The sequence below is a fragment of the Porites lutea genome, chromosome 13, assembly GCF_958299795.1.
Source record: "Porites lutea chromosome 13, jaPorLute2.1, whole genome shotgun sequence".
Taxonomy (NCBI): Eukaryota; Metazoa; Cnidaria; class Anthozoa; order Scleractinia; family Poritidae; genus Porites; species Porites lutea.
In genome coordinates, this window is record NC_133213.1 from 7,572,798 (window position 1) to 7,593,235 (window position 20,438).

Below are 20,438 nucleotides of genomic sequence, written 5' to 3' on the forward strand. Positions count from 1 at the left end.
CGCTTACTTGACACTTAGTTGGTCACAGGCATAATTCTGGGAAATTTCCCTTTTGTCACAGAAGTTGGAAGATGAGAGCACAGCTGCCAAAACACCGCCCTGCTAAACAGCGTTGAGGCACCTTTTCTAGGTAAAGTCAAGTCAACATGACTTCGCCAGTTGCAGGTAACCCTTTTGGGGCAAGTATTCACGTACATAGTTTTGTTGAAAGTCTGATTTCATTACGTTTGAATGCATTGCAGCTTCTGAAACAGTTACGTTGGATCAATTCATCATGATCATAAATGTGCGCCGTAATTAGGGATTAAGGGATCCAGCTGCATAAGAATCGTGCTATCATGCATTATAACCGAAACGTATGCCGCAAGAAATTTGCATTTTGCCACTTAGAAAATGAGCAGTGAATTAAGGTTAATATTCTAACATTTCGACCTGGAGGAATATACTTAATTGTCTAAATGTTTACACTCAGGTTAATTCGAGTATCCGTTTCTCAACCCATCGGTTTTTCGAGTCAGTGAAGGCTCTTACCCGATTAGTAATTCTGAGTAAAATCCAAGATGGCGGCCAAGATGCCGTCCATGTTTGGTGAAGTCATAGGTCTTCAGCAGCGCCTCTGCTCATAAAATATACCATCTTGTCTGGGGGATCAGAGGTTTTCCAAAGAAGGTCAAATTTTTTCGAAGTACTGCAACATATCAAAAACTCAAGGGTTCCACTACCTTCTCCGTCTTGTACCACTGTGGGGGAATAACTTTGCGTGTACGTCCAAGGGTTAAGACCCGGAAACCCTCAGTGTGTGGTTGTGTATTTGAAGTAATCATACGACTTTTCTTGGTCAATTTGGAATTTATTTCTACCCGCGTGTTTTTGAAGAAGCTAGAGTTGCATGAGCCCATTTTTTATTATACTTTTTGCAAAACATGCTAGGGCAAATAAATTCCAAATTGAACTCGAAGTCGTATGATTAAGTACATGCAAGAGAGAGTGAGATCATTCTCTCTTGGTTCATGTATACCAAATGACGTCTAGGGGTCGAGCGCAGAAATTCCATACAGATGACGTACTACTACCTAGATCTGAGTAGTGCTTCTAATTGGTTACTAGGTCGAAGCAAATTTCCCCCGTATAGTAAGATCATTCAGAAGCTGTAACATTTTCGACTTGTCAAACCGGCCTTAAACAGTAAACATATAGCTTGTCCATTTTCCAGTAGAAAAAAAGCATGTAGAGGGAAATACTGCTTTACTTTGTTTTAACAGATCTCCCCGAGTCTATATTGCACTTCGAGAAAACCTTCCTTGCAACCGTAGCTATAGACTTTGGTACGACTTACAGTGGATTCGCATTTTCTTTTAACAAGGAGGAAGGGGAAGACGCCATTTTTATGAACAGCGACTGGGAAAATGAGCTGGGTTATCGAACAAGTAAGACACCGACCTGCTTGCTGCTGAAGCCAGACCTTTCTTTTCACTCGTTTGGATATAAAGCAGTTGAGAAGTATGCAAATTTGAGTAGCTTATTAGAGGAAAAAGAATACTGGTTCTTCCAAAATTTCAAGATGTGTTTACACAAAAGTGAGGTAGGTATTATTATTTCGACAACGAGGGAATGGAATGTTTAGAAATACCTTTGTACATCCCTTTGGCGTAAAAACGGATATAAAGGGTTTATAACTGAAAGTTGTGACTCATGTAGAAAGCGTCACATGTATTTACAGTCGACTCTCGCCTTGCGGACACCTCGCTATTACGGACACCCGGGAAACGCATAAAAAAATGACTAAAACAAACTCCCGCTATTACGGACTCTCACTATTACGGAAATCGGCGGACACTTTCCTGCCCCCAAGCGCAGCATTTCACTTGTTTTTTTCTCTTGCTATAGCAGACATTTGAGTACTTCGTCAAAAATCCAGACTTGTATAACATAAAGGATAAAGCGACGTTACCATAAAGGAAAAAATGACACAAAGTACTATCGACCGCTTCTCGGAAAAAGAGTAAACAAATGACTGCTGTACAGCATTTTGGAAGAAAAGACAATGCCACTAATTAGAGGTTACAAACATTTTGCGTTATTTTAAAACTCTATAGCTACTGTAAAAGTCGTTAGACAGGTTTCTGTTATGAGTACACTGTGCAGCACTTCTGCCATGAAAGAGCTGCCAAGAACAATACTCAAAAAACATTATATTTGTCATCAAGTTAACATTTTAGCCATTCACGTTACTGGAGGAGTTTCGGTTTGGTTTTCAAGCCCTTTCTTAGGTATCCCTTGTTATTGAAAGAGCGATAGCAAGTCTAGTTAAAACTAGGTTACAGTATGAGACGCTGAACGCGAATGAATGCCCCTGGTGGCTGACAGAGTGGAAGCCCTGCCAAACACAGAATCGCGGGTGTTTCTGAATTGTACAAGCAACTCTTAGCAACCAGGTTATATGTCAATTAGAAGACCCACACAAGTTTGGAGGGCGAAACGGGCAGCTGCATATTGTGCAATAAGGCCCCAGTTCAGAAAGTGTGGCTGACATCTTGTCTGGGTGCTGTGCGCTGGCACAGAGGAAGTACTTTTCCCGTCATGACTCAGCTTTAAAGGAACCCTACGCTTTTAATGAGCCTGAATCACCATTTACCTCCGATTTCTTTGTTAAAAAAATCGCTAAAAAATGGTAACTAACTTAATGTTTAACGACGTTGACCTCTTTCTCAGTTGTGGTTAATAGAATACTCTTATGAGTTTTTTCAAAAACTGCCATCTTGGTGTGCGAGTGCGCATGAAATTGGGGACAACTCATGGCCCAAAGCTTCCTTCAAATTGATTGGTTGGGTGTTAGCAGCAATACGTGATCGCCCAAAGTGGTCTATATATTATACTATAATAACCTTGTCACCTGTAGCCTTAACATTTTCTCGGACATGGCACTAATTAAAATAAGTAAATGTATTTACCTTCAAGTTTGGAACAGGATCCTAAAGATTTACAGTATTAGTGTTCAAATTTTTTCGTCTGTTCTCGACCTTTTTCATTACTGCTAACAAGGCCCTCTGCAACATTTGAAGTCAGTAATACGCCAGTAGCAAAGTTAACAAGAGACTCCATTTCTAGGACGAAAGGGTTACTCAATAAAACAGACAAGGATAAAACAGTCAACTAGCTTCCTGACGTCTTCTTAATAACGCTTCACTCTCTTCTATGTAGCTTCCTTGTGTTGTTACGCATCTTTTTCAGAATTATGAGTCTCTTAGGTGAATAGTTAGAAACAATATTTCTAGCGATCTTGGACTTTGAGATATGCCAACACTCCCACCCTTTTGACTTCGAGGCGGCTACGTAGATTGCTCCAGGGTTGTGTCAGCTGAGACATGACGCGAGAAAATGCCTGATCACTGCCGCTAATGGAGTGATTTTCAGCAATAAATTCTTGCTACACTCAGTTTGAGTGTTGTGACTCCAGTAGCTTCGTATTTCAGCCAGATAAAGTGGTAGCCATCCTGCATACTTACAGGTCTTTCCAATGAAAAAAATGCGGCGAAGTAGCTGCAATAGCAGATATATTAGAAGCAAGTGCCAATTTGTACTAACCATGCCTGAAAACATACTGCCACCAAATTGCAAACACCTTTGACGAGGCTCCTGCGTGCGATTCGGTGACTTCAAACAGAGATGTCAGTATCGTTAAGCTCTTTCTTTTAGTAGGTTAACCCTCTCTGATACACTTTCCTTCTTCTATACGACCTCAACCAAATCAGCAATATTTTGAGAGAGACCCTCTTCTCAGGAGTCAAATGTCTTCTTTTGGAACACTTACACGCTCTTGAAGCAATCCCTAAATGCAGTATTTTTCTCTTATGAGTACGAAAATAGACAACTTAAGGTAATAACATGTCGTCTTTTTCTTAACGATCTCTATTTCTTATTTAAAAAAAAAAAATATATGGTAATGGTAATGACGATGCTAACACGATGTAAATATTCAATTAAACCTTAAGGCAAGTTTTGTACTTACCCTGCATGCCACCCCCTATAGCACCTGCGATTGGGCTAAACTCATCATTTTCCGTTTACAGAGTCTTGACCTAGATACCGAGATAGAGGCTGCTAATGGAAAGGGCCTGCAGGCCATAACGGTGTTTGCACATTCCATCAAATTTCTTAAGGACAAAGCTGTCCACGTCATTCGACAAAAGACTGAAGATGATAGCTTTAAAGTCGAAGATGTTCAGTGGGTTTTAACTGTTCCTGCCATTTGGAATCCAAAAGCAAAGCAGTTCATGAGAAAAGCAGCTTATGAGGTAAGAAAATACCGTACCAATCTCCTAAAAGACTGAAATATTGGAGTACTGCAGTGAATAAATTAGGCATTGTTTGTTTTTGTTTATGTTTGTTTGATATGCTTTGTTTTTTTATAATGATTTTTGAAATTACTTCTTTTTTTTTTTAAGTACACATGAAAAGAAAAAGAACGAAAAGAACAAACAAACAAAACAATCGTAACAGTTTATTGAAATATCTTTGCTATTAAGAATCTCTTTGGGCTGTACATGGCATGCTATTAACACATCTCTATCTTTTCGATTTCTTTTAACAGGCTGGGATTGGCTCACCTAACAATCCAGAACAGTTGTTGATTGCCTTAGAGCCTGAGGCCGCAGCTGTTTTGTGCATGGAGAGGAAACTGCATGACCCAGCATCAAAAGAGGAAATTGAATCTGTGGAAAAGCCGCTAAGTTTCCCTCTTTTGCAGTATATGGTCGTCGATATTGGTGGTAAGTGAGTCGTATATCAATGGCTGTCACTTGAACACAGTGGTACTGAAATTTAAGATGCATCTCCGATCAAATTGAGAAAAGTTCAATCTTACCGCCATTTTGACTACATAAAGTGAAAATATAATCTGGGAAACTATACTATGTTCCTTCATGTAGCATTGCATTTAAAGTTTGATGAAAGACCCATTGCATCATTGTGTCGTTTCTCTGAGTAAACAAAGCTCAGGCAGCGTAGCACAAAAAGGGGCTTCAGCTGTTGAGATGCGACGAACGGCTTTTAAGCTAAAAGAAAAACAACAACAACAACTTACAACAAGCACAACCGAACTACTTTTTCTTTGTAGGTGGCACTTTTGACGTTACAGTACATGAAAGGCAGGGTAACGGTGCCTTAAAAGAAATTTACAAAGTAACTGGTGGACCTTATGGTGGGATGAAAGTGAATTGGCAGTTTCAAATTCTCCTGGATGAGGTTTTTGGTGCTCCCAAGTTACGTGATTATCGCGTACAGTTTCCGGGTGATTGGCTAAAGTTAATGAATGATTTTGAGGTGAAGAAAAGAGGGACACGAGCTCTGGATAGAAAAGAAACAAGGATTCGTCTTCCAGCTAGCTTCATTTCTTCCATCAACGATTTTCGTTCCTCTTCTTTGAAGCGCTTCAAATCAGGAGAAGTAAAAATACTCAACGATGAATATCTGTGTTTGAGTCCCAGTGCTATGCTGAAACTGTTTGAACCCGTCCTTGAAACCATGAAAGAGCATCTGAATGGTCTTCTCAATTTATCAGAGCTTTCCAAAGTCAACATGATGCTCCTTGTAGGAGGATTTGCAGAATCTAGTATCCTCCAGGAAGACATAAAAACGCAATTTTCAAGGTAGGGATATAGCAACGCTTCTTTGTTTAAAGGGAGAAATTTTTTTCGGGCTCGAGCTTAATTAAGCAACGCGAAATGATAATTGTGACCATTATGATATAATAGAGTTAAATTTAAGAGCACCTGCAAGTTTTTCCTTTTTTTGGGATTACCGTGTGGTACGAAATTTTTGCGGGCTCTAATTTTTGCGATTTTTCCAGCGATCCGCACAAATAAGTTCCGGCAAATAAAAATAACCCGCAAACATTTTTCCTGCAAAAATTTACTCCAGAGTAAATATTCTCTAACTTAAATTCGCTAGACAAAAATACATTACTAAGAAATCGTGTCTGTTCAACTAAAACTTATCTGTTACGTTCAGAAACAAACTAAGCGGTATACAATAAAATACTGGTTTTACATAGGGTACGCATACCGTAGTACCGTTTGAAAATATATATTTGTGTTGCACGTACTTAACAAAACGAAAATATTATCAAGCAGGGGACTGAGTACTTTCTGAAAATCGCAAAAATTATTTCCCAGCAAGAAAAAACCAATCTGTTCTAATCGCAAAAATTAGTTCTCGCAAAACACAAACAAATAGCAAGAAGGAAGAGCCTACCCGTAGAAAAGGGGATCGCCCCTGTTTGTCCATTCAATACTAAGCTTGTGCATTGGCCTCAGAAAAAAAGGAACGCTTTGGGGCAGGAGATGAGCCATGTCCAGCCCTGACCATAAAATCCAGAGTTTCTACAGTTCTTAACTTAGTTCCACACTTCTCAGAGGTGTGGAAGTAGTGAATAGTCTAAATACAAAGTCAGAATATTTTCACACTGGTCCCCTAGTCATGAACCCAGTTTTTCATTCTTTACTTAGTTCTTTTTTTTTTTAAAAGAAGTGTAGTGCAGTTTAGAAGTGTACGATAGTCTGACATTGAAAGAAAGTCAAAGGCAGACCTGCACGGACTCCCATTGTGGTATTATTGGTTACGCCGCATTATCAACTGCCTTCAAGTTACATTTTTGCTCTTTCAAGCATGCGTTTTAGAGACTTGCCTCTTTTGTAAGATATGATCGGAGGTCTTTTAAAAATTGTTTTCAGCAGAGGCCGATTTTCTATTAGACTCCAGTTTGCCATCAATGCCTTTTTAAGATCTTGTACTGCTGGGTGATATGTTGTAACCGAGGCAACTAAGTATAATATCTTAAGGTCAAAGCTTTTTGCAAAAATTATGTATTTTCTGCAATGTAAATTGATTGCATAGCAACCGTGCAGTTATAAAGTTTATAAAATGGCAGTTAAGCGAAGCTGTAAAGGTAGGTGCAGCGTTAGATTATATTTTTACAAAAAGTTGGTCACCAACAATGTGTGCATGGCCAAAGCACTTCTGATGAGAAATACCGTTGTAGGTCACAAATGCGGTGATGGTTAGGATTATAATGGGAATTAAGAATGTAATGTTAAGGCAGTGTTAACCCTCGGACGTACACGCAAATTTATACCCCACCGTGGTACTAGGTGGGTGGAAGAATCCCCCTGCCCCAGACCCCCAGAGGTTTTAGTATGTTGCAGTATTTCGAAACAGTTTTACCTGCAGTGGAAAGTCTTTGATCTTTTCTTTAAGATGAGGTATTTCTTATGGTAGGTGGCGCTGCTGGGGCCTGTGACGTCACCAACAATGGTCGCTATCTTGGCCGCAATCTTGGACTTTTCCAGGAATTAGAAATAAGGTTAAAACCGCGAGAAATAGCGATTTTTGTGCTTAAGATGAAAAATACCTCATAAATAAGCACTTTGCATGATTTTAGCCACAAGACTTACTTTTATTGTTGAAACAAGTTGAAAAAACATGTACTTTCACTTAAAAATGGCTTGATCACCTCATACTTATGACGTCATATCTCGCAACCATAGAAACTGACCATCACTGAACTTGACTCAAAGTGCGCGCGAGGGATGAACGAACAGCTACTGAAAACATCAGGTGCTGATGTTTTATCCTCTAAGATAAAACTCAGAAAACATTAGGGGGAGTGGCATCCAACCCACCCCCCCCCCCCCCCCTCCCCGCCCCTTAAGAAGGCGTCGCATAGAATGCTCGATCCGTCAGGGAATTCAACAGGCTAGAGCCGAATTCGAGCCACGATGTGGTCTTTAAAATATTGCACAATAACAGGAATGCAGCGACTTTGAGAGTTTTTTTGTCTCTGATTTCGAGATACTCGTAACCAACTCTCGATGGGTACTACTACCACCTCCAACAACAACAGCATTTTTTCAACTACACCAGCGACTCACGCCAAAGACAACAACAGCTGATTTCCACGTTGGCAAACACAATAAAAATGGAAAAAATGGAAGCAATATGGTGTTCACTATTGGAATGCAAAATGTTACAAAATTTCAGAGAATAAAGAACTGCTGAATGAATGCGTGTGTATTCATGCAGAAATGTATTTTACAGGTACTGGAGTAAACGTAACTTGTATAGATCGTTTTCACTGTCACGCAACAAAAAAATAAATTGGAAACCGTCCAGTGGAAGAAGCCGAGAAAATGACATGTTACAAAAGACTAATATATAAACAATTTGTCCAAGCCTCAGGTCTTTGTGGCCCACAGTTTCTGAGTTATTTGCCGAAACATTTCTCGCACCCTTGAAGAGCTTTGTATGGAGACGCCATATTGGTGTACCGTTTTGGTCCACCAATATGGCCGCCGGAAATCAACAAAACATCTGGAGTTCACTTTTGCTATAAAAGCTCTTTCTTTTCACTCGAGAACCGGCCTACGTGCGCATAAACATATCTTGTAATACTTGAAATGGTTATACTATTGAAAATCAAGAGGAGAGACTTTTTTCAACGAGACAGCATTCCTGTTTTGGTGTCACGCACTGTGAGAACTCGGAAGTTCGTATTGCTGTATTTTCGAAATGAAACATGCTACGGGAATGGAAACTTGATCAAAGATTTATTTTTTGTTTATCTTCAACCTAGTCTAAATAAGAATTCGTAAAACCTCGCTGTTTTGACTTAACAGTTTGATGACGTCACTGTGAAAACCATCTATAACAGACTTAAAAAGTTGAGTTAAGTGTTGAGTGAACTAAAGTGTTTCGATTGCCACGGCTGTTGAACGCAAAATCTTGAACACTGTAGGATAAGTGGAGTTTTGTATAAATAGGTACTTGTGGGATCAAAGTCAATCAACCATGCGTGTTCCATTGTTTACGTTTGGAAGACGTGTAGTGTAGTACGTTTACCTAACATCTTCTAGAAAATATAGCGTTTCGATAATACTTCCAAGCATCATATTAAATCCCGACTTTCGCCACTACTTGGGTTAGAACTTTTCCATCAGGGTGAGCCTTTTAGCGAGTCATGTTTAACCCTCGCACGTACACGGAAAGTCAAATCCCCACCGTGGTACAAGGGGGGTTGATGGAACCCCCCCCCCCCCCCCCCCTCCGAGTTTTTTTTATTTGTTGCAATATTTCGAAACGATTTTCCATTCAGTGGAAAGCTTTTGATCTTCTCGAAAACATGAGGTATATTTTATGGATTGTGGCGCTGCTGGAGGCCTGTGACTTCACCAAACATGGTCAGGTAATAACAGTGAGAATACATATTGTTTGCGCTTAACCCTCGCCCCCCATAAGGTTTTTTTGAGTGTTTTTCCTAGAGGATAAAACATCGGCACGTGTCGTTTTCAGTGGCTGTCCGTTCATCCCTTGCGCAGATTTTGAGACGAGTTTAGTGATGGTCCTTTACGAGATATGACGACATAAATAGCAGGTGGTCAAGTCAATTTTGGGTGAAATTACACGTTTTGTCAACTTCTTTCAACAATAAAAGTAAATCTTGTCGCTAAAATCGTGCAACGTGTTTATTTATATGTTATTTTTCATGTAAAGCACAAAAAATTACCATTTCTCGCGGTTTTAACCTGATTTCCAATTCTTGGTAAAATCCAAGATGGCGACCATTGTTGGTGACGTCACAGGCCTCTCCCAGCGCCACCACCCATAAAATATACCTCATCGTGTTAAGGAGATCAAAGGCTTTCCGCTAGACTGCAAAACAGTCGGTTTTTTTCTCAAAATCAGTAACGAAATCGGTAAAGCGTGGCGTAAGAGTCTTACGCGCGCGAAGCGCGCGAGCCTCACACGCGTGTGAGGCGAGAGAAAAAAAACTCGCTCTCTGTTTTTCAGCCTCATTCCAGACCTTTTGTTTGACTGCTCGCGCGTACTTGAATACGCAAAAATACGGACTGTTTTGCAGTCTAGCTTTCCGCTAACGGTAAAATCGTTTCAAAATACTGCAACATATCGAAAACTCAGGAAAGGGTTTCATCCACCCTCCCCTCTCCCCCTTGTAGCACGGGGGAGGGGGGGGTATGAATTTGCTTGTACGTCCGAGGGTTAACATGTAAAATAACACATAAATAATTACTTTGTATCATGTTACCCACAAGCTTTACTTTTATTCCTGAAATAAGTTGAAAAAGCATGCAGTTCACTCAAAAATGGCTTGATCACCTGCTACTTATGACGTCATATCTCGTAACCATAGTAACTGACCATCACTACACTTAACTCAAAATGCGCGCGAGGAGATAAACGAACGCCTAAAGAAAACTTCAGGTGCTGATGTTTCATCGTCTAAGAAAAATAATCAGAAAAACCTTAGGGGGTGGCAATCACCTCCCTTCCCCCTCCTTGTACGTCCAAGGGTTAAAAGAGAAAATCTATTCTGAATATCAATAAAGTGTTTTTCCCATAATGAAAACGGCGAAAACAACGAATCTTAGAACCCGATTCGATAGTAGTTATCCAAGTCCAAGGGAAGTGATGATGGTCTTAAAAGATTCGACATCTCTTCTGAAAAAGCCACCTTGTTTCGCCATCTCCCCTAGGTTTCTTTGCATTTTGGCTCCTTTGTCAGAAGGAAGTTTTTCAAATCTGGCGCTCTAGACCGTAAGAAGGTCCCGGATGTGTCGCGGCATTCTTTGAGAATAGTTGATGTAAGTTTTAAAATATTAACATAAAGTAAGGAATCAGAGCGATCCAACAGAAGGCAAATGAGCCAGTTGGCTTTTAAATTAGGAAATGGATTGTGTTGTTTTTGCCTCGTAAGAAAGATTGTTCCAGAGCATTGCATCACTTTACTTAAAACTATGTTTGAGGTAATTTAATGTCTTGGCCTTTGAAGTGCTAGATCAGTTTCAAGATTCCTAAGATTATGGTTGCAATATATAACAATTATTCACAGAAGTGGAGGTAGCTAGTGGTGTGGATATTTGCCGAGGCCGCGAAGCGACGAAGTAAATGTCCACCCCACCGACACTGGGGTGAATAATTGTTTTAGTACAATTGAGCAAAAAAAATGATGACTTTTAACTCATTTACTGTTGCCAACGATTACAACTTTGGCGCGCAATGACCGAACGGCCGCGGTCGTCGCTTTTTCTTGCCAACAAATAAAACTTTTGAAGGCATTTGTTCAGCTCTTGCAGAGAATTGTTTTTAAAAGGAGTTGAAAATTCTGTTTGTATTTTAAATCATTATATGAAAAAATTATGAAATTTAGTTTCAAGATTATTTATGAAAAAGTCAAGTAAATAAGGTAATGCAAGGCTTAAGCTTAATTTGCATTTGTAAACAAAAGAACTTTTTCACCGGTTTATAGATAAATTCAAGTCAAAAAGACAAAGCTTTACCTGTTTAAACTTCTTAACCGAACTTCGTCACCTTCTTCGTATATTTCGGGGACAGCTTGCTTGATTAGTTGTGAACTTTCTTTGTTTGTTACAGCAGCAAACCGGGAAGGCACTTTGCTCGCAACTTACGCGAGCTTGGCGTCGCTCGCTCGGAGGAACTGGAGGTGAATTAGTGTAGTACAGGATATTCACTGATTGAGTAGCCAATCAGAGCGCGCGAAAAACACTATCCTCTGTTTTAGTATATACTAAATAGATTTAGCCAGGGCTAAAAGAGAAGTTCTCGATAATATTTAAAGTTTGTTCAAACAAAATATATAGAATGGTGAATGCTAAGCGTCGAAGGCAACGCCGGAGAACGGTGAAAAACATCAATAGGTCTAATTAGCAAAAAAGCAACTTTGCACGTGCAGCACACTTTTTTTGTACATTCTTTGTTGCACGTTTTTGGGAGGAAATGTCGGCGTACGTGTTCTCGTTCACTTCTTTTTTCACTGCTGCTCATTTTCGCCTTGCATTGGTGGCCGCTAGCATTGCTCATTTTGTCACTGCCGCTACAAAGTTTTCTTCCAACAAAAATTGCCTCCTTTGTTATTGTTGTTTTTTTTCTCTCGTTGAAAATTTTATATTATTTTGCAAAAAATTACTGTTTGTAATCCTTATAAGCAAATAAATCTTCTGTAGACAAGGGAAAAACAGACCAAAAGTAGGCGCCGGAACAGCTACAGCACAAAATGCCTGGAATTTCACCGAAGCTACGGCTGCAGAAATAAACCAAAATCTTGTCTGTACGTTCAATGAAGTGAGCGGAGTATATCGATTTTGTTATAAACCTAACCTCACAGTTTTAAAATCTTGTATGATGTTGTCTAGATCTTCGATAATGGTTTTGTGTTTTGGTTGAGATTTAGTCCGTCGTGTAAATTTACATGAGGATTTGCATACACATAGCACACACTGCATGCAAATCATTTTAAATACACGCTTTCAGTTTCCCCACTGGGTTATGAAAATGTTTTGTTTCCAAAGGTTATCACAATATTCAAACTTATTTACCTTTTCTGGTTTAAAATGAAACATACTCTTCCTGGATTTTGCGTTACTCGCTTCACGTCGGCTTTCGCTTCGGCAAGTTTCTCAGCCCGTTTCCCGGGATTTGTGGTCCTTGGCTGAGAAAATCTCTTCATTCCAAGACACTTTCAACGCCTCATAACGGGGAAACTAACAGGGGTAGACCCGGGTAGACCCCAAAATTTACAAAGAAAAAGGTTGAAGTAACAAGTTGACCGAAATAATCCGATAAAACAGCTAACAGTAACCAGCAGTGAATCCAAGAAGAACGGCGAAAATAACACTCAAATCATCATGGCGGCTTGGACATGACCGAGCAATTCAAACTTGTCACAAACGCTCAAGAAAGCAAAATGTTTAAAACTAACGCAACTGCTATCACGATAAAGTGTTCCAACAACTTTCTATGGCGGAATAGTATCGAAATTACCTGCACAAGCTTGGAATGAAGCGAAAATTTTACCACTTATAGGCTACTACATAAAAAATTACTGCAATTTGATTGGCTTAGAGCAGTGGTATTTCAGCTTAATTTGAAATACCTACGTGTGAAAATTACAAACCTTTTGTGGGTAGTAGTATAAACAAATAATAGTATGATTTGTACGTGATATTTGTGATAAATACCACTAGTGATATTTCAAAATTGTCTCAAATTTCACTCGCCTAACGGCTCGTGAAATTACGTATAACAATTTCGAAATATCACTCGTGGTATTTATGCCAAATATCACTAAAAATCATGCTATTACCTATACATATACTTCTGAAAACGGCTCTTTCCAAGTGCGAAAATCACTCTACAAATGACGCATTCTAATTGATCGAATCTGGTGACGCACACCGCCTGGCCCCCTAACGTCCACTGCCTTATCCCCTACCCCTCCCGCCGCCCCCCCTCCCCCCGCCACCACAAGTCCAGCTGACGTTAACCGGGGTAAAAGTGAATACCTTATTACGTGAAATTTTCGCGACGTGTTTATTTCGCGATTTTGATGTGGGCATATTTCGCGACACTTTTATTTAGCGATTTTGCGAAAATCTTATATTTTGAATCACTTTAATTGCACGAAAATTTCTTGTAATAAGGTATGTCGAAGGCCCCTAACTGTGAGCCAGTCACAAGGGTTTTCTAGAATAGAATTTAAATATTATTAGCAAGAACAACTCCGTCACTGTACCAGAGGCAAAGATTTGGGTATCGCCAGCATTAAACAGAGGGTAGGTGCATAACCTACAATAGTATCAGGTTTAAAAAGCCTTTAGACATTTTTTGATCGCAAATTCAAAGAAAAGGTTCCGAAGATTATTTAGTTATGATTTTGACTGTAAACAGAAAGCTCTGAGCGATTTTCTTGCCTCGAGTTCATCTTGAAAAAGAGCAAACACCGGGAAGCCCGCTTAAAACATAAATAAGCTTATACTTACCTGACTCATGATTTTCAGAGACACTTTACTCTCAATACTTCTCTTCGTGAATGAAAATTATTGTCTCTGTACATGTTTCACCGAATTATATTTATTTCATCGATTGTTAGTAGTCCCTCTCGCAATTTTTATCGCTGCACCGGTCGTTTCCAGTCGAACGTAAACATCGCATGCAGGAATACTCAAAACGCCGCACGAAAATATCACTCGCTTTTAAAGATTACAGATAACAACACCATACACAGTTTAATAAATAAAGGGAAATAAAACTTAAACATAACAATTTCTAGATCATGTTGAAGCGTAAATGGTAACTCTATTAATCGCACTGCAAATTTGGTGCCTGTGAAAAGTGAGAACCCGTCCGGCTCACCGAAAAGTGATTTTTTTTTATCGTTTTCATTAAAAGCCCATAATTATTACCCTGCATATCACATAGGACCAGATTTTTCTAACCGAAAAGTCCCGGCATTATAGAGTTCTCTTCATGAAAACGTTTTATAATTCAATGCTATAATTTGTTGTGCAAAGGAAGCGCGTGCTTTGATCGTCGTGGATATTGAATGAGTGCAAATTCTCTTGCAAAATTGTGAAAAACTGCAGAATTATAGGTTTAAATAGGGCAAAAAAGAACAAATTCTGTCCGAGGTCTGTATGATAGAAAAGGGCCTCATAGTACTGTTTACCTGAGACGTGATGAGAAAAACTATGTTTAAAAGGCTGCTTTACACGCCACCAGATTCGTCGCCAAGATTTACTAGTAACCTAAGCTTGTCGAATACAAAAAATCCGGCCTGATTTTTTATTTTGGCCTCTCTTTTAGACAGAGGAATGCAACTTGTAAATTAGCTGCCACCAAGGACTATCGTGGCGCGTGTTTATATTTCGGGGTTGTCCAATTCTCCATAGTCTCTCTAACGGAACAATGTTGGAGAGACTGGTGAATGCCACTTTATGATGCAACAGCTAACGCAAATACAATACACGAATAGGTCTATTTGTTTTCCAGGCCTAATTTACTGTGATCGAACATGATTGATATTTTTGGGTGTACAAATAAGACTATTTAATAACTCGATGTAAAATTTGTTTCACTCTTGGACTGTCAAGTTATTTTTCTCTAAAACCACTTAGCCTTTGCCTCAAAAGTCAAATGAATGTGCCCTGATCTGTGGATTACAAGTTTATTGTTTGATTTAAATTATGAATTTATTAACGGGAGCTTCGCTTTTAGCCCTGGCTAAATCTATATATTATGGAAAGCAAAAGTAAGAGAATATCAAAGACCAGGACATTAAACACAGGAAAATTCGGGTATATAACATGGCAGAACAGGTGACGATAGGCAAAGGAGTCGATAGATTGGCATAAATATTGATCAGAAGAGCTATTAAAAGAAAATTCAAGAAATTCAACAAAATACCCACCCAAATTTTATGCACCTGAGAGATAAGACAAAGTAACTTTCGAGTTATGGAAAAAAAATCATTATCTCTTCTAGTGTCTCTAAGAGAACATTTATTAGAACTCTATGTGATTTTAACAGGCGAGTTGAAAGACGAGTCTGCAATGACTTAGAAATTGACATAAGCTCTTTGCACACTGAGTAAACACGACACTGTAATAACTGTAACTTATTTATTTACTACCGTTCGACCCTTAATGCAATTGTGACCCTTGCTGCACTTGTGATCAATTCTTTCGAAATTTGAGACCTACCACGCATTATATTCTTGTAACCTCAATAGACGCTTGTTAACTGGAATTGTGTTAGTTAAGAATGTTTGGTTATTAATAATAGGATTATTTTCAGGAGGTGTCGTGTGGTTATTCCTAATGATGCTGGCATAGCTGTTGTCCAGGGAGCAGTAATCTTTGGCAAAAGGCCGACCAAAATAACCCAGAGAGTGGTAAGCAAGACCTATGGCGTTGACTGCTGTAGGGATTTTGTCAAAGGCGTTCATCCCGAAGAAAGTAAGTTCATAGCCAATGGAAAAGAGATGTGCAGCGATGTCTTTAACTGCTTTGTAAAAGAAAACGAAGTAGTTCAACTTGGGCAGAGAATACGAGCAATGTATCGACCACTGTATCCAAATGAAAAGAAAATCAAATACTCATTTTACGCCTCAAGCAACCCTAACACCCTTATGGTGACAGAGGAAGGAGTTAGTAGGATTGGAAGTGTCGTGCTTCTGTCTCCTGAGACTTGGAGAGGATTGGACAGAGAATTGGAGGTCAGCATGTTCTTTGGGGGGACAGAAATAACGGCGATAGCGCGCGATGTTACTAGTGGGAACAGAGCGCAAACCACGCTAGACTTTTTCCATAATAATTACCCAAAATAAACCTTTAAAGATATCCTGAATACCAAGAAAGAGTTGTTACTCTCAAGAGTCAGATTACATGAGCCTTTTCCTGAGGAATTAGCGGGATCTCATATCATATTAAAATTTTGAGTTGGTCCCATTTAGCTTCGTTTTGAAATCATCAGTTTTATCAGGCAGTCCCGTTTCTAAATTATCTTAATAAACGGTCGAATACCTCGATTTGATCCAGATAAAAAGTGCACAAGACCACCAACTTGTGCACAGCAAAGAGATCTGGGTATCAAATAAGAAGGCTGCCTCCGAGAAGGCAAAACATATCGCCAAGTATTTTTGGACCACCACATTTAAAATATAACTGACTGTTGTGAATGAAAGATTTTATAAATGTTTGAATTTACATGTATATATGTGGACCAGTTAGGCGCATTTAAGTATATCAGGATTTTATTGCAACAAAAACAGAAACCAATACATACTTGAGTAGATTACACAACAAAATGGAATCGGAACTAGAATATCCGATTTGCAAACGTTTATTGTCTTTCTATGGCTACATTATTTGCTCTTTTGGCTAATGAATAAACGTTTACATTCTTATGTGTTTAATTATACATGTATGTCTAAGCGTGAACAATAATATTTCGTTCATGAATCAAGTTTACTTACCTTCCTTGAACACCTTAGAAATATAAAGCAGTGAAAGCATAGGTTTGTATTCTTTCACCTCACTGGCGTAGCCAACAAATAATAAATCTTTATGTTTCATTATTTTATTACGATAAATTTTAAGTTGTTTCGAGCAGATATTATATTTGTAGCTAGTAGGCACATTTTTTTCTCTTTTTAATTTATATATCAGCGTATTATGAAATTTATCCCGTTAGAGGGTTAAGCTATTCTTTTACACAGCTGCGTTTTTCCAGTATCCAAGAAATTTTATATCTAGCGGGTGCCTCTAGGTCATGTAGGTAAAACAAAGTAGTTAATTAAAACAGAACACGAATCACTATTAAAAGAGAGGTATTTTTGCAAAATGAAAAAGAGGCATTAGTCGTGCCCTGTATTGTATCAAGCCTATAAGCTTTGGCCTAGCGCAATGATAACGAAGCATACAAAGATCACTAACAATGAGTGGCATTGGTGTCAATATTACTCAGTTCTACACTCGAAAACCTAGGAAGTTAACACAGTACATTTCTCTCCAATGAAGTTTTAAGCGGTCTTGCAGAGCACCTCTGCTTTACGGACCAACCTATTCCCACCATCAAAAAGTGCAGGCCACAGATAGTACGCAATCTCTTCCTTGGGGTCTCCACCTGTGGAGGGCATCCCTCTGTAACAGCCCTTTTGTGTATGGAAGTATCTTAGCTGAGTTGATTGGTACTCAATTTTCATAGCTGGAACCTGGGTTATCATGCGCCACACAATCTTGATACATTCCCTGATGTACCAAACGACTTTAGGATCATCCAAAACTTGGCCATAACGGAAGGTATATAATATATAGTAGTTTATCGTAACCGCTTTATCCTTAGATCTCCACGAGTCCCATTTTTGTTGGATGATGGCTTTTACGTCCTGCAGGAGCAAGAAGATATTTTACTTTAAATTGATTGAATGCATTCAAGAGGATAGTACCTTGGGCAACGCAATTCAGATGTGACTTTTTGATCCTCTAGAAGAAACGACCTGAGAATATACATGAACATATCGAGTGTTTAATTGAAATTTTATGCAGCAGTTTAACCCTTGGACGTCGCAAGTCATACCCCCATCGTGGTACAAGCTGGAGTTGATGGAACCCTCCCGAGAGGTTTTGATATGTTAGAGTATCTCGAAACGATTTTGCCTTCAGTGGAAAGCCTTTGATCTTCTTAACAATTAAGATGAGGTATATTTTATGGGTGGTGGCGCTGCTGGAGGACTGTGACGTCACCAAACATGGTTGCCATCTTGGCCGCCATCTTGGATTTTACTAAATTAGAAATCAGGTAAAAAACCGCGAGAATTAGTAGTTTTTTAGTGCTTAACATGTAAAATAACACATAAGATAAGTACTTCGGATCATTTTATCCACAAGCTTTATTTCTATTGTTGAAGGAGGTTAAAAAAACATTCATTTTCACTCAAAAAAGGCTGACCACCTGATGCTTATGACGTCCTATCTCGTAAGAGGGTCTGAACGGGGGAGGTAGGGGATCCACTTGTCAGTTGTCGTTTAAAATTCAGTTACTTTGTCGGTAGTCGGTTAAAAGTTTCGATCTTTGTCAGTTGTCGGTAAATCTCAATAAATACGGTATGTAAAAACGCTTGATAACTGATGGTCAGTTAAACGCTTGATTAATATTTGTTATGTATTTCACCCAGTTTCAAGACTTTGATCCCTAAAAAAAAGAGTAAAACTTGTAAGAATACATTATTTTTTATTGCACTTAAACTTCATTTTGTTTGTTCCCGGCCGGCAACATGATCGTTTAGTTAACCTTTGTTTGCCAATTTAGTGCTGTTAAAATCACTAAAGCTTTTATTGCAAACGCGAACTGGACTTCCCTATTGACTACAGGGTACAGTAAAGAGTAATTAATTAATAGACACAGAGGAAAACACCCACTCTAGCCTTTTTGTATACTTAAATTATTTTTAGTGAAAAACTGCAAGGGGCCGGGTGACAGGCTGCACATCTTATAGCCAAAATATTAAAATATGTTGGCTATAACAAGCATGCCCTTTGCCGTAATTTTTTTCCTTTCTCAAGGAAATAATTGGTGGTTCTTTAAAAATTTGGCAAAGTAGTGGCTGGCTTGCATAAGATTCCACTTTTTCATTAAAGCTTCTTATATAGTGGACACTAAGGGCTGGTAATGTGTCACGAAAGGCAATATTTATCTTTCTTCCTTGTTTTTTTTTTTCTTTTTTTCTTTTTTTTTTTTTTTTTTGTATCAGGAGAGCGGCCCTCCTTTCTGTGAGTTTTACTTCTGATAGCAATTTTGCTTTCAAAATTGTGTGGCCTCTGTCCATCAAGCATTTTTTGAAATCTGAAATACTTCCTCAAACTTTCAGAGGAGTTTCTTCGTAGGATTCTCAAGGCTTCTCCTTTGACAAATCCATTTTAACACTTGGTGGGTGACACGAGGTGAAAATGTATATACTGGAAGGTTTCCGTTTAAAAATGCATCTTTACATCAAGGAGAGCTTTTTCGTTGAATGTTGTGTCTTGGTATACAACCGTGTCTAAAAAGATTGTCTCCCAGTGTCAGATATTTCGACCGTGAATTTCGTAGTAGGGTGATGTAAGCTTACTTATTCGAACAAAACTACGATGTCTGGCAAAAAAATTTCATTTATGTAGCGTTTTCAAAAAGTTGGTTTAAAGAAGGCTTTGGTTAAACTTTGCGTTTCAATAAATGTTATGAAAGTGTTGGGAAAGGAAACTGCTGTCTTTGTGCTTATCGCGGTACCGTGAGTTTGTACTGATAGTGCTTTCCATTACACTGGAAAGAATTTTCTTTGTGGATTAATCTAAGCACTTCTCCAACCGAAACAAAACGTTCAACTACGTTCGGTTTTTTGACCTTTATCTTTTCAATAAAATGTATAAAGTCGGTAGTGTCTTGAAGGTGTGACTTCTGTGATTTTGATATTGGTTGTAGCAATGTAACTGTATCAATAAAAGAGGAAATTCGTTCCGTTGGACCACCTGATGGGTCATAAATTTAAAGAGGTTCTTCTTATTAATAACGGCTTGAAATGGACTTTTTTCTGAAAACAAATATCGATAATCTTGGTCCATGTCGGTAGTCGGTATTTTTTTCTCGTTTTGTCGGTAGTCATTAATATTTTTCGCCCTTTGTCGCTAGTCGGTTAACCCCATTCACATTGTTTCGCGAAATTCATGCGTGATATAATCACGACTAATGACATGACGTAACAATCGTTGATTAGTAAGATCATTACTACTAGTTGCGAAACTTGAGAGACACCAACGGGTACGTGAATATTATTCTTATTTACGGTTTGTTCTAACATTTCTTGACTGATTGTAGTTCCTGTTAATATCTCTACGTAGATTTCGAATTCTTTATATCTTCTGTATTTCTGCACATTTTGGACGAAATAAACCATGTGCAGTATTTGAAACCTTGGCGACTCGCAGCTAGCAGTACATGCGAAATCATAGGACGAAGATGGCAGAAGACGCCCTAAAGATACGCAGAAGCGCAAAAACAAGATTTACACGAAAAAAGAATGAATTCTTCAAAGC

The 20,438-nt window shown here is 38.8% G+C and overlaps 2 protein-coding genes across 5 annotated transcripts in view; one reads left to right on the forward strand and one right to left on the reverse strand.

Annotated features, from left to right (window-relative positions):
* Positions 1-60: 60 nt before the first annotated feature.
* On the forward strand, positions 61-19,553 carry LOC140923286 (heat shock 70 kDa protein 12A-like). Of its 3 annotated transcripts, XM_073373378.1 has the most exons (7): positions 120-165; positions 1,263-1,582; positions 4,071-4,295; positions 4,592-4,769; positions 5,117-5,648; positions 15,664-16,084; positions 17,713-19,553. In XM_073373378.1, the coding sequence occupies exons 1-7, from the start codon at positions 147-149 to the stop codon at positions 17,740-17,742; spliced, it is 1,725 nt and encodes a 574-aa protein (XP_073229479.1). In that variant the 5' UTR covers positions 120-146; the 3' UTR covers positions 17,743-19,553. The 3 variants fall into 3 exon arrangements, with proteins under 3 accessions (XP_073229480.1, XP_073229479.1, XP_073229478.1); XM_073373379.1 differs by lacking the exon at positions 17,713-19,553 and having other exon boundaries at positions 61-165; positions 1,364-1,582; positions 15,664-16,429; XM_073373377.1 differs by lacking the exon at positions 17,713-19,553 and having other exon boundaries at positions 15,664-16,429.
* Positions 16,586-20,438, reverse strand: part of LOC140923287 (uncharacterized) — a 44,133-nt gene continuing 40,280 nt past the window's right edge. Inside the window, exon 10 of one of the 2 annotated variants that reach the window (XM_073373380.1) lies at positions 16,586-17,755. In XM_073373380.1, coding sequence (XP_073229481.1) covers positions 17,390-17,755 — 366 coding nt within the window. In that variant the 3' untranslated portion in view covers positions 16,586-17,389. The remainder of the gene's footprint in view (positions 17,756-20,438) is intronic. The other variant, XM_073373382.1, reaches the window with a different exon arrangement.

Excerpts from the sequence above, each read along its gene's own strand:
- LOC140923286 (XM_073373377.1), top strand. Across the intron at positions 4,296-4,591 it reads TGAGAAAAGCAGCTTATGAG|GCTGGGATTGGCTCACCTAA; the intron begins GTAAGAAAATAC and ends TTCTTTTAACAG. Across the intron at positions 4,770-5,116 it reads TATGGTCGTCGATATTGGTG|GTGGCACTTTTGACGTTACA; the intron begins GTAAGTGAGTCG and ends TTTTCTTTGTAG.